General features: G+C 41.3%; 1 protein-coding gene across 4 annotated transcripts in view; it reads left to right on the top strand.

Annotated features, from left to right (window-relative positions):
- Positions 1-14,000, top strand: part of ppig (peptidylprolyl isomerase G (cyclophilin G)) — a 62,967-nt gene that overhangs the window by 44,579 nt on the left and 4,388 nt on the right. For all 4 annotated transcript variants that reach the window (XM_060920105.1, XM_060920109.1, XM_060920108.1 and 1 more), the window contains one exon: positions 12,583-12,734. In XM_060920105.1, coding sequence (XP_060776088.1) covers positions 12,583-12,734 — 152 coding nt within the window. The remainder of the gene's footprint in view (positions 1-12,582; positions 12,735-14,000) is intronic.

Raw genomic sequence — 14,000 nt, 5'->3', positions numbered from 1 at the left:
CTTGGAAAAACACTGACCTCTGAACTTCTGTTAAGTTTTTAATTCGGGTCCCTTTTTGGGAGACCCACCCCAGGACCGCCCCAAAACAAAATAGTGGCTCCTATTAAAATCATTCCCTGTGTCCAAAATCACTCTCTACTCCCTGTATAATGGACTCTATAGTGAGTTCGCCATTTTTTGTAGTGCTGTCTGAATGTATAGTGAGAATTATTACACCCTATATAGTGCACTCAAAGTATCCCACAATGCATCATGAAAAGTAGTGTACAATTGATGGTCACTAACCAAAGAATATATCCCATCATGCATTGCAGTCACGCTGGGGGGAAGAAAAAAAAGAAGAAACATAAACGGACATTCAGGTCCAATTAAAAATGGCAAGAGAATAGAAAGTGAGATAAAATACAAGAATAAAAGTTAGAGTGCAGAGCGAGGAATCGATCAAAAGCCTCAAATTTGATTTAATAAAAGGCAAAGAAGAAAGTATTCAGCCTTGATTTTAAAAGAACTGAAAGACGCAGGTACTAGGGATGTCCCGATCCGATCACGTGATCGGAAATCGGGCCCGATCACATGGTTTCAGACTCGATCGGAATCGGGCATTGCCTCCCGATCAGAGATCAGATATATATCTATGTAATATATTCTCATTTTTAACACATCAATAGCTATGCGTTGGCACAGAGTGAGACCAGACCTCTTGTCGCAACATCAACGCGTGCGGCATGACGTCACTTTGTAGCAGAGACGCTATTGGTTATTGGCTGCCTGCAAAGTTGAACACGGAAGCAGTTCGAAGCGGAAAGCAAAGAATGAGATCTTTTTTTTTTTTTTTCGTTGGATGACAAAAGAAACAGGCTCAAACCTGAAAGGGTAGAAATGCTTGTTTTCATCAAGAAAAACGTTCATTTCCTTAATTGAAATTACTGTACACCACTGTGAGATGCGTTCTTAAAAGCAAATTACTGGCACTGTGGCACTTTATTTTTTTTTTTATTTGTTTACATTCCTGCCAGGTATTTTAAGGTTATTTTTTTTAAATTTGTTATTTATTGTTCAAACTGCCTCACGTAAGTGCTCTGTTTGCTAACGGAGTTGTTGGATGTTAAAATAAGGTGTTAAATAAAAAATGAGGAACATCCTGGATCCGTTTCTTTCCTCGTCTTTATTTTTTATGGATTATAAGAAGTATCGGATCGGGACTCGGTATCGGCAGATACTCAAAATCAAATGATCGGTATCGGATCGGAGGGCAAAAAAACCTGATCGGGACATCCCTAGCAGGTACTTTTATTTAATGTGGGAAATGCGCTCAGTATAATATGTATTTTGCTATTTTGAAAACCCACAAGCCGACTGACCTGACGTTTTAATTGTGCGACAAGAATGACGTAAATACCAGCATGACGCAGCAGCAAGGGTTCTTACAAAAATGCAGCAGCAAGGGTTCTTACAAGAACAAAAAGGGTAGTCCATATCACTCCAATCCTAAGGTCTCTGCACTGGCTCCCAGTGAGCTATAGAATTGACTTTAAAGCACTACTTCTTCTATTTAAAACATTAAATGGGATGGGACCCAGCTACCTACTGGATATGTTTCAATTATATGCACCAACTAGGTCTCTAAGATCACAGGAGAAAAACTTGCTAGTAATACCAGCTGTCAAAATGAAGTGTGGTGAAGCAGCCTTTAGTTGCTATGCTGCTAAGCTTTGGAACCGACTTCCAGATGAGATCAAAAATGCTCCTACTGTTAGTTTTAAATCCAGGCTCAAGACAAAGCTGTTTTCAGATGCTTTCACTTGATTAATTTTTACCTAAGTAATTAATTTCCTTTAACATATTTTGATTTTAATGGTTTTACTTTATTTTAATTTCTTTTTAATCTTGGATTTTAATGATTTTACTTTTACTTTAATTCTTTGTTACTGTGATCCTCGTAGATTTTGTCTGCGGGACGATTTTTGGTGATCCTCGTAGATTTTGTCTGCGGGACGATTTTATTTGGTGATCCTCGTAGATTGTGTCTGCGGGACGATTTTTGGTGATCCTCGTGGAAGAGCCACGGGAAGAGCGCGCTTTATGTGATCCTCGTAGATTTTGTCTGCGGGATGATTTTTGGTGATCCTCGTAGATTTTGTCTGCGGGATGATTTTATTTGGTGATCCTCGTAGATTTTCTCTGCGGGACGATTTTTGGTGATCCTCGTGGAAGAGCCACGGGAAGAGCGCGCTTTGAGTTAAACCCATAATAATTAATCTCGAGGCTGATTCCTTTTTTGAACTTTTATTTCATTTTATTATTTTATTTCTACTATTTTTTTAATTCTTCTTATTTTTCTTCCCCAATTATTTTATGTAATTTTATTTTCTATTGTTTACTGTTCTGCTTTTACTTCCGTAAAGCACATTGAACTGCCACTGTGTATGAAATGTGCTATATAAATAAACTTGCCTTGCCTTGCCTTGACGGAGTAGTGTCCGAAAGGGGTCCCCCCCTTCTTCCTCCCCTCATTTTACCAATGAGCTCACTATATAGTCCTCATCTCATTATCTGTAGCCGCTTTATCCTGTTCTACAGGGTCGCAGGCAAGCTGGAGCCTATCCCAGCTGACTACGGGCGAAAGGCGGGGTACACCCTGGACAAGTCGCCAGGTCATCACAGGGCTGACACATAGACACAGACAACCATTCACACTCACATTCACACCTATGGTCAATTTAGAGTCACCAGTTAACCTAACCTGCATGTCTTTGGACTGTGGGGGAAACTGGAGCACCCGGAGGAAACCCACGTGGACACGGGGAGAACATGCAAACTCCACACAGAAAGGCCCTCGTCGGCCACGGGGCTCGAACCCGGGCTTTCTTGCTGTGAGGCGACAGCGCTAACCACTACACCACCATGCCTCCCCTATATAGTCCTCTATACAGTAATTCCCTCTTTAGGGAGTCGGGAGTAGTGAAGTAGTGAGTGGATTTGAACACAGGGATTGTGGAAGGACTTTGTTTGAGAAACAGACTTCTGATTGGCTGCCCAGTATGGGACTTCTCATTGGCTGAAGTATATTTCCCGCTATTTTTCAAAAGAAAACGGACAAACAGTACTTGCATTTACCATATCGCATTCTAAGGGTTTTACTACATAATGTCGGGTCTGTGTTTGTCACGCAAAATGCCTTTACGATGATGATCACTGGTGGAACATGTGATCATGTTTTTCATTTGCAACCATGTGACCAAAACTGCTTGCGTCATTGCTAGCCACCATGTTGGAGGATCTACTATTTTATTTATATATATATATATATATACACACACACACACACACACACACACACACACACATATATATACATATATACATACAGGTGCTGGTCATATAATTAGAATATCATGAAAAAGTTGATTTATTTCAGTAATTCCTTTCAAAAAGTGAAACTTGTATATTATATTCATTCATTACACACAGCCTGATATATTTCAAGTGTTTATTTCTTTTAATTTTGATGATTTTAACTGACCAACTAATGAAAACCCCAAATTCAGTATCTCAGAAAATTAGAATATTGTGAAAAGGTTCAATATTGAAGACACCTGGTGCCACACACTAATCAGCTAATTAACTCAAAACACCTGCAAAGGCCTTTAAATGGTCTCTCAGTCTAGTTCTGTAGGCGACACAATCATGGGGAAGACTGCTGACTTGACAGTTGTCTAAAAGACGACCATTGACACCTTGCACAAGGAGGGCAAGACACAAAAGGTCATTGCTAAAGAGGCTGGCTGTTCACAGAGCTCTGTGTCCAAGCACATTCATAGAGAGGCGAAGGGAAGGAAAAGATGTGGTAGAAAAAAAGTGTATAAGCAATAGGGATAACCGCACCCTGGAGAGGACTGTGAAACAAAACCCATTCAAAAATGTGGGGGAGATTCACAAAGAGTGGACTGCAGCTGGAGTCAGTGCTTCAAGAACCACCACGCACAGATGTATGCAAGACATGGGTTTCAGCTGTCGCATTCCTTGTGTCAAGCCACTCTTGAACAAGAGACAGCGTCAGAAGCGTGTCGCCTGGGCTAAAGACAAAAAGGACTGGACTGCTGCTGAGTGGTCCAAAGTTAAGTTCTCTGATGAAAGTACATTTTGCATTTCCTTTGGAAATCAAGGTCCCAGAGTCTGGAGGACGAGAGGAGAGGCACAGAATCCACGTTGCTTGAGGTCCAGTGTAAAGTTTCCACAGTCAGTGATGGTTTGGAGTGCCATGTCATCTGCTGGTGTTGGTCCACTGTGTTTTCTGAGGTCCAAGGTCAACGCAGCCGTCTACCAGGAAGTTTTAGAGCACTTCATGCTTCCTGCTGCTGGCCAACTTTATGGAGATGCAGATTTCATTTTCCAACAGGACTTGGCACCTGCACACAGCGCCAAAGCTACCAGTACCTGGTTTAAGGACCATGGTATCCCTGTTCTTAATTGGCCAGCAAACTCGCCTGACCTTAACCCCATAGAAAATCTATGGGGTATCATGAAGAGGAAGATGCGATACGCCAGCCCCAACAATGCAGAAGAGCTGAAGGCCACTATCAGAGCAACCTGGGCTCTCATAACACCTGAGCAGTGCCACAGACTGATCGACTCCATGCCACGCCGCATTGCTGCAGTAATTCAGGCAAAAGGAGCCCCAACTAAGTATTGAGTGCTGTACGTATTCATACTTTTCAGTTGGCCAACATTTCTAAAAATCCTTTTTTTTGTATTGGTCTTAAGTAATAATCTAATTATTTGGGATTTTCATTAGTTGTCAGTTATAATCAACATTAAAAAACACTTGAAATATATCAGTCTGTGTGTAATGAATGAATATAATATACAAGTTTCACTTTTTGAATGGAATTACTGAAATAAATCAACTTTTTCATGATATTCTAATTATATGACCAGCACCTGTAGATCTACTTTATATTACTATTTTTGACTGCTGCAAAAGATAAGTATCTAACACACTATATAGTATATTCAGTTATAAAAGAACACTCGAGGTGAGGAGGCTGCAGTATTTGAGGTAATGGATTGGCATGAATCTTTCTTGTTTGACTTTGTGATCATTTGGGAAGATTCTTCAATAATTGTGCGTTTCTTTCTGCGCTCTGTAGGGCTGCTCGATATTGGAAAAAATCAATATCACGATTTTTTCAGTAAATATCGATATCGCGATTTTTAAAACGATATTTATACACCTTTTTTTAAAGCCCTGATCATCAACACCTGAGGCACCAGGCCACGTTTTTATAGTACAGGCCTCATAGGCTACCTGTCAACCCTTCCCGTTGTACCCTGAAACGCCTTTTACTTAAACTATTTACTGTGCAAGCGCGTACTTTGCATAGGTCCTATAGCCTGCACAAGGCTCACGTTCTCCTCACTCAACATTTCCGATCACAGAGGATGGAGCCAGCGCTGGTATTACCAGTGATTACTGCGTAACGTCCACACTGGCTCGTAGCCAGCCAAGGATAAAATCTCTCTCTCTCTCTCTCTCTCTCTCTCTCTCTCTCACACACACACACACACACACACACACACACACACACACTACAACGTAAGCTTGTGTGTTGTTAAGACACCAACATTAAGCACACACAATATAGAGACAAGTCCTTAAGAATTAACATACATGAAAATAGGCTTCTCTTCCTTCATCTTCCAAATGTGGACTCCACTATCTTTTTGGCATGTCAGCATTGAAATACCATTTGCAGAGATATTTCACTCGGCATTGGGAAAAGTAAAAGCAACACATGATTAGGGCTACATGATTAGCAGGGGGACACCGTTTTAAGCGCATGGAATTTTAAAAACAATGTAATTACATCTGAGTCCGTCTACATCGCGCAATAAACCCGTCCTTAGCAGAACCTACTTCAAAGCATGATGCTAGCTGCAGATGCACAAGTCAAAATCAAATGAACCCAAGTAAACATGCCGCGGCGGGCAACATTAATAACCAAATTGCCTTACCTTAAAACGCTGCCTTGACCACAGGACGACTCGCAATTATTCCACTTAAATCCACACGGTTTAACACATCTAACACAGCTAGCAAGCTGGATATGTGCTAATATTGTTGTGCTTGTTTTCTTCCGTAGATGCCATTTTTACATTACCCAGTCCCACATCCAAAAATATGACGTAAATATATGTTAATTGTATTATTATAACTATTAGCAAGCAAATCAAACAACATATTAAGAAATCAATATATCAAATCACCCGACACGTATGAAAACAGAAGAACTGATTTTTTACTGTTGCGGAGATATCGCGGGAGTAGAATGGATGACGTATGCAAGGCTACGGTGTGCCTTAGGGGACAGAAGGGTTCGTTTTACCTTACTGTCACGTCAATGTTATTGTTGTTTTATTGCCATTGTAGAAATATTGTGCACGTCCCTTTCGACAAATGACAAAAAATCGTTTCATATCGATATTATGAATTTTGATATCGTTTGACACCAATATCGATATCGTGATAAAAATACGATATATTGCACAGCTCTAGCGCTCTGTAAGCCGAGCATTTCGAGCTACCGCTTTAGTACCGTCTTTGATTTTTGCTGTGGCCCGTATTTTGTGTTCGAGCCCAGTCTGGATTCGTAAAATTGTAGAGATCAACTGGTTTCCCTAGTGCAGGGGTTTTCAAAGTGTGGGAGAGTCAGCCCCCCCTCGGAGAGCAAATAAACAACAGCGCCCCCCCCCCCCGCCCCCCCCCCCCCCCACACACACACACACACAATTTTTGTTGTTGCTATACTTAATGTTCCATTCATATTTTTAAAAAATGGTTGTTGTATACTTTTTTTTTCTTTTTCACATTTTAAACATCTGTGCTTTTTAAAACATCTTGTTTTACACATTTTAAATATCTCATAGCATCGTTAGCTAGCACCTCTTGGCAGACAACACACTGTGGCAGTGGAGCATCTTCAGATCCAGTCCATGAAAATCCAAACTTTAAATAATCGTGGTCATACTTCCTTCTTTTTTCAGTCCCCCCAGGATTTCGCGGGCCTTTTTTGTGATTGTTGCGGGCTAAAATGTCTCTTGCGGGGGGTTCCAAAAAATTGCGATGAAAGTTGTGGTGTTTTTAAGGTTTTTGTTGCGATTACATTGCGGGAGGAAGTGAAAGTTGCGAGAAATTGTTGTGATTTTCTCTTTTTGTGATTAAAATTGAGTGATATGTTAAATATTAAAGTTATTACTGAAAAACTATTGATTAAAAAAACAAAGACACTGAGAAATGGTCCTGTAAACAACTTTACCAATGTAAAAGATTACCAGGACTACAAAAATGCAGAAAAATCGGCTTTACTTATCCAAATGCACCTGTTGGTTCAAAAGTTAAAGTGCAGAGAACCTCACAGCACGACATGAAGTTACCTTAAAATATAATATAAATGCCTCAGCTTTCATGGAAAAAAAAAAACTATTAATACTAGTACTGTGTGCAGGCAGTCTCTCCTGAAGACTAAATTAAACAATTATAAACTAATAAAATAAATGGCTCAGGCTTCATAGAAGAAAAAAACAATTTGAACAGAATCTCACAGTATGATGCTGAAGCTGCCTAAACAATGGAAAATAAAATACCATTTTGGCAAAAATGTTGGCATCCATTAATTTCTTGTATTAAGGAAAAAAATAATGTTAAGTGCACACAGTCCTTCACTGTAAACATAACACACTTTCAGTAACAGAATTTAAGCCTATATAAACACTGACTCGCACATGCAGTGTTGCCAGATACTGCTGACGTTTTCCAGCCCAAAATATGTTCAAAACCCGCCAAAATGCACTTGAAACCGCCCAATCTGGCAACACTGCGCGCACGCTGCTTCTCTTGAACGTATACACGGAAGTAAGGCGGAAGGTAGTTTGTCGACGTCACCTCAAGACGACGCCAACGATTGGTCAAATTTGCGGGAAAGATGCGGTGATTGGATATAATTGCAACACCGCCCTGAATTCGTGGGGATTGGTTGAATTTGCGTTGAAGTTGCAAATCGCAACATCCTGGAGGCTCTGTTTTTTTGCTTGGCCCAGACTCTGTCTCCTCACTCACTGTAGCTTTAGGTACTAAAAATCGATCCATTTTGTCTCTGGTAAAGGCTAGCTGAAGTTCGCTAAATGTCCGCAATAGTAACTTATTCTGGTTTATTTTTCCTCATGTTGCGCCCCCCCTGAAGAACTCTGGCGCCCCCCAGGGGAGGTGCGCCCCACACTTTGAAAAGCCCTGCCCTAGTGGAAAGAAAAGGCAAAATAGATGACTTGCAACCACGTGATCAAAATATGCTGCATCGTGAGCGTCCGCCATGATGGTGGATATACAAAGCAACTCGGATGGCAGCCGCTAAGCGTGTCTGTAAACAACGCTGAATTTTCTCAGTGCGACTAGGATTTGAACGCTCAAGCGAAGATTCGATGCAAAGAGAAGATGGATATGTGTAGTTTTGACCTATGTTATTTAAAAAAAAACCAGATTTTTCTGAAGATAAGACGCTTCTACTGACCATCGAGTACCCAGATATCGCGTTCTATCTGGTTCGGCTGGCGAAGACTCAAGTCCTGCCTTGGGCGAAACATAGCCCATGTTCTGAGTGGGTGCCCAGTCTGGATCGTTTCTATCGTATAATTTTGCTGACACTCCTAGAAGCGAAATGGTAATACCCGTGTTAAAATTATAACAACAACTGAGTGAACCATGACAAGAGAGAACGCTCATTTTATAGCAAAATTCTAGCAACACGAAATACAATTCTTCCATGATATTGAGAGAGCTTTTGAATCTCACCTGAGATAAAATGATTCCTGCAAACACGAGCTGTTTTGGTTTTAGCATCTCTTAGATCAGCCCTGCCAATGTTGTTCAGCCGCGCTCGTCTCCTCTCCGTACTAAGCCTCAGAGTTTCCTCGCCCTCTTTCCGAATCACGGACGGAATTCTAAAAAATCGGAACGTGCCACGGTCACGAGTACTGTTGTGATATAGCACAAAGATATGGCAGAGCTAAAAGAACGCTTAAAGCAGTGGAAAAACAGTGTGTTGCGCACGCGTGACTATGCTTTGTATGGAATGTTGCTCAACCCCGCATTTGTATTTCCACCAACATGGCCGACATCTGGGTTTCTATTTTGCTTTGACGTCACTTGCAAGTCAAAGATAAAAGCAGCGTCATCAAAACTTATATGCGGCTCTTTTTAAAATGAAATAATTGTAGAAGCCTTTGTCAGATCGCGCACTCTATGATGCTTTCATTAATAACTGGTTCGTAGCGCTTACCATTGATATAATGTTCACTGCAGACCAGGGCCGCGTTAACCTAGCCTGGGCCCGCCCATCCTAAGCGTGACGCAACACGAGGGCCTGTTGCAAGCTTAGTCTGGCCAGGCAAGCTATCTACAGCTCTTCCAAACTCCCGAAAAATCGGGAACCAATCAACTTTGAGCATCTCCAACGGCCCTGGGTAGAGGCGTATTCAAGGCAGTGACGTAGTAGAACTGCGACCGGAAGCCATAGATTGTTTACAGAATCTATGCCGGAAGCGCTTCATTCACGCTTCCGCATCTATTACGCATAGATGCTGTATTGAAAGCATTCAACGGGAAGTTCTCATTGAAAACGGAGCAAAGAGCAGCCCTGGAGGTATTTATTGAAAGGAAGGACGTTTTCGCCTTGCTCCCGACCGGCTTCGGTAAGAGTTTAATCTACCAGTTAGCCCCGTCGCGTCGCATACGTCAGAGGAAAGAGTGATGTGATTGGTTTAAGCTTCGTCACAGCCTTTTCTGGCTTCGACCAGTAGCAAACTGAGGCATTTCAGGGAGGCGGGTCAACCACGGGCTCTGGGAAACGGTTGGGCTTAATATCTTGGCCAGACCAATAGCTCGGAGAGCTTTGAAGTCGCGTTAGCCAGGCTAGCGTTAACCCTTGCCGAGGCCCTGGGCAGACACACCCCCGAGGCCCCACCCCCGCCTGTTGTCAACTGCGCTCAGCAAATTCACCCCCTCAGACGTGCCTGTCTAACTAGACACAGAAACTTAATGACAGTGGCACAATTAGAAATACTATTGAACGATAAAACTTTATATCCATCAACACCTATTTAATCGAGAAAAAGCAATGGTGAAATAGGCAATTGCATGGTGAAAAAATCCATCAGACATCACGGTTAACAAGTCTGGTTAACTAAAGTTTAGCCTCAAGAAGCCTTTGAATGAGTGAGTCAATGAACAACATGCCAAGAACATAACCGAGGCCTACAACAGTTTCTTTAGGATTCAGAACAAGAACATTAATTTGGTATATAACCGTTCGTTTTCATTTTGGAATCCAGGCGACTTTTAACTTGTGAAGACAAAGAGTGATGATAAATGCCCCTTTTCCACCAAAGCAGTTCCAGGCTGGTTCGGGGCCAGTGCTTAGTTTGGAACCGGGTTTTCTGTTTCCACTGACAAAGAACTGGCTCTGGGGCCAGAAAAACCGTTCCAGGCTAGCACCAACTCTCTGCTGGGCCAGAGGAAAGAACCGCTTACGTCAGCGGGGGGGCGGAGTTGTTAAGGCCAACAGCAATAACAAGACCACGAAAGATCGCCATTTTTAAGCGACGAGAAGCAGCAGCTGTCATCGCAAAGTCATCCATTATTTTTATTTATTTTTTTTAAAGATTTTTGGGGGGGCTTTTTTCACCTTTATTGGACAGGACAGTGTAGAGACAGGAAACGAGCTGGATAGAGAGACGGGGAGGGACCGGGAAACGACCCCGGGCTGGAACTGAACCCGGGTCCCCGGATTTTTACAGCACGGCGCCTTAGTCGACTGAGCCACGGCGCCCCCGTCATCCATTATTATTGTTGTTGCTGCTGCTGCTTCTTCCGTGTTGTTTTTGCTTCGATATTCGCGCCAAGGTTTATGCAAACGTAGCGACGTAACTGACGTATACAGCGACGTAATGACGTGGCTTCCCTTAGCACCGCGAGCTATGGAAAAGCAAACTGGTTCTCAGCTGGCTCGCAAGTTGAACGAGTTGTGAACCAGCACCAGCACTGGCCCGAACCAGCCCTGGAACTGATTTGGTGGAAAAGAGGCAAAAGAAAAATATCTTGCTTCTCAGAAATAAATCTCAAAATGTTAGGCAATGTGAAACATTTCATCCTTTCACACACGTAATGTCCCAAACAGCAGTGGCACACAGCTTTGCGCATTCAGTTTGACAGCCATGGGTCAACTTACAAGGGCACTTTCCTACTTTTCTGGAAAGCGAAGTCATTAATTAAATCATTGAACTCAAGCTGGCGTAGCGTGTGAAGACATGGTGGACAGTGATCATATTGACAATGACGGGTGATTTATGCGACGGGACAAGGTGGGCTTCCTTACGGTTGGCGAAATGCATCAAAAATGTTACCAATATGATCAAAACTTCTGAAATGATCGTTTCATATTTTCCGATCTCGCTACCGCCGAGGCCCTGGGCAGCTGCCCATGAAGCCCATTAGTATAACGGCGTCCTTGCTGCAGACTTGTTTTTGTTTTCTAATCGCTTAGATCAGCCTGGTTTATGTTGGACAGCCAGTGACGTCTATGCTCTGTGGACAATTTTTTTTTCCCCTCCTTGATTTATTTATAATTGTTAGTATCCTAAAGAACTCAAGTCCCCTTGTCTCGAATAGAGTTGTGCACGCATCCAGGTACAGCACAGTCTCGGCATAACAAAGAAACGAAAGGAATTAAATTAAAAGTAATTTTATTAAATTAATAAATGTATTAATTAAATTTCATTATTTAAATTCATAAAATGTAATTAAATAAATGCTTTTAATTTATTAATGCTTTAAATTAATTTATAAATAAATAAATGCATTAAAACTCTCAGCAAACCGTACGAGTTTGTGTCTATCCTCAAACGTGGCCCACTTCCGGTTCAGAGCCTCGTGCATGATTTAGCTATGACATCACGTGCAAATGAAGAATACACATGAGGTCCTTTAAAACATTTAAACTCTGTACTTAGGCTCAGCTTAAAGGAGCTTAATGTTAAAATGCCTCTGAAGTATAACGATCATGAATTCATACGAAATAATACAACAATTACTGCATAGCCAGCTGAAACTGTGTAGGGGCCGTGTGTGAGGCCCCTAACATATTGAAATGGGAGAGCAGCCTTGGAGGCTTCACACCTTCACCGAACAAAGGTGGATTCTACCGTCTGGCTCTCGCAACCCGGAGCCACGTAATCAAGATTAAAAGATAACCATGGCAAGCCAAGCACCTCCTGATGCCCCGGAGACTGTGGAAATCCGAACCCACTCTGAAGCTCTAAACAGCAAGCTAGAGTCAAAGATTGCTCACGTGTCACCTAAAATTTTTTTTTTTAACCTCACAAAGCCTTGTAATATGGGTTCATAGTTTATTTTGAATAAATTACTTGAGCTCTTAATTGTTGCTGTTATAAGAGGACTGCTTTGTCCTTTATGTTCAAATTTGTCATGCGTTCATTTAGTTTTTGTTTTTGTTTTTCCCCTTCTCTGTCCAGCGCTATCGGACTCCGTCGCGGTCTCGCTCTCGCTCCTGGGATCGTTTCCGGCGCAGTGAGACTCCTCCACACTGGAGGCTGGAGATGCAGAGGACCCAGAAGGTCAAACCCAATACACAGACCACACAGGAGCGCTGGATCAAAGGAGACAAGTACGAGTTGCCCACACCAACACGTGCAACTTTATTACTCTGGCACACCTGTTGGCAGAGGTGGACAAAGTCCCCAACTTCGTTACTTAAACTCCGGAGTGAAATGCTTTTTAGGTCTATTTTCGCATTATTGGGAGTGCATACGTTGGGTTACAATCACGTCAATCGGATGTGTTTTGAGTAGGGTTGCAAAGGGGTGGAAAATTTCCGGAAAGTTTCCATGGAAACTTTGGTATGGGAATTTTGGGAATTTTCAAAAAAAAAAAGCACTGGAATTACGGTAATTTAGGGGACTTATTTAATTTTTATATATATATATATATATATATATATATATATATATATATATATATATAAAATTTATTTAATTATTTATTAAGTCATAAACATTTTATTTTGTCATCAGCAGACATTATTGCAAAATGGAGACAATTAAAACACATGACTCTGATTTATTTGTAAGAAGAACTTTATCAATGCTTATTTCTTTTATTGAACAAAACATGAACGTTTGCCAATATGTTGCTTACAGCTCCCACTTATGGGACAGAACAGACAGAACGTAACTCTCTTTCTGACTCAAATTCAAAATGTAAAATGAAAAATGTTTTCCCCTTCGAAAAAAAAGTCTTGAATGTCACACAAAGTCTTGCATATCAATGCAAGTTTTCTTACATGAAATGTTCATAGGAAGCTTTCATTTAGCTTGTCTGGTTTCCCATTAAGCTAGCACAATTTGCTGTAACTAGCATCACAAGCTAACTACTTCAATGAAATGGCACAATTCTAATTTACAAGTAAATTAGCACTAGATTTATTCTACTATACCTTTTTCATTTTTACTTAAATACCATAATAGATAAAAAATCATCCTCAAAACTTACTTGATGGCATGTAGTCCTTTGTCTGTAATGTATGATCTCGGCAGTTTGTACTTAAAACAGTTCAAGGTCTTCAGAATTCTAGAAGTTATTGTGCATGTGATAGAGGGATGCAAAATGCATGTAAGGGGTGCGGCTTCAATGGCTCCTGAGAAAATAACATGTTTTGTCCATGTGAGTGAGTAACAGCGTGCTATGCACAACTTTATTCCCATAAATCTGCCTGTTTTAACCAAGATTATGCTACAATATTTTTTTCTACTTAATTGATGTCCACTTTCAAAATTCCCAGTCTTTTCCCAAAATTTCCCGTTAATTCCCGAAAATTCCTGGAATTTTGCAACTGTAGTTCTGAGAAAATTAGGTTTTTGTGATTTCAACCGGA

This window comes from Neoarius graeffei, chromosome 4, assembly GCF_027579695.1.
Source record: "Neoarius graeffei isolate fNeoGra1 chromosome 4, fNeoGra1.pri, whole genome shotgun sequence".
NCBI classification, from domain to species: Eukaryota; Metazoa; Chordata; class Actinopteri; order Siluriformes; family Ariidae; genus Neoarius; species Neoarius graeffei.
This window is presented reverse-complemented; position numbering and strand designations above follow the sequence as displayed.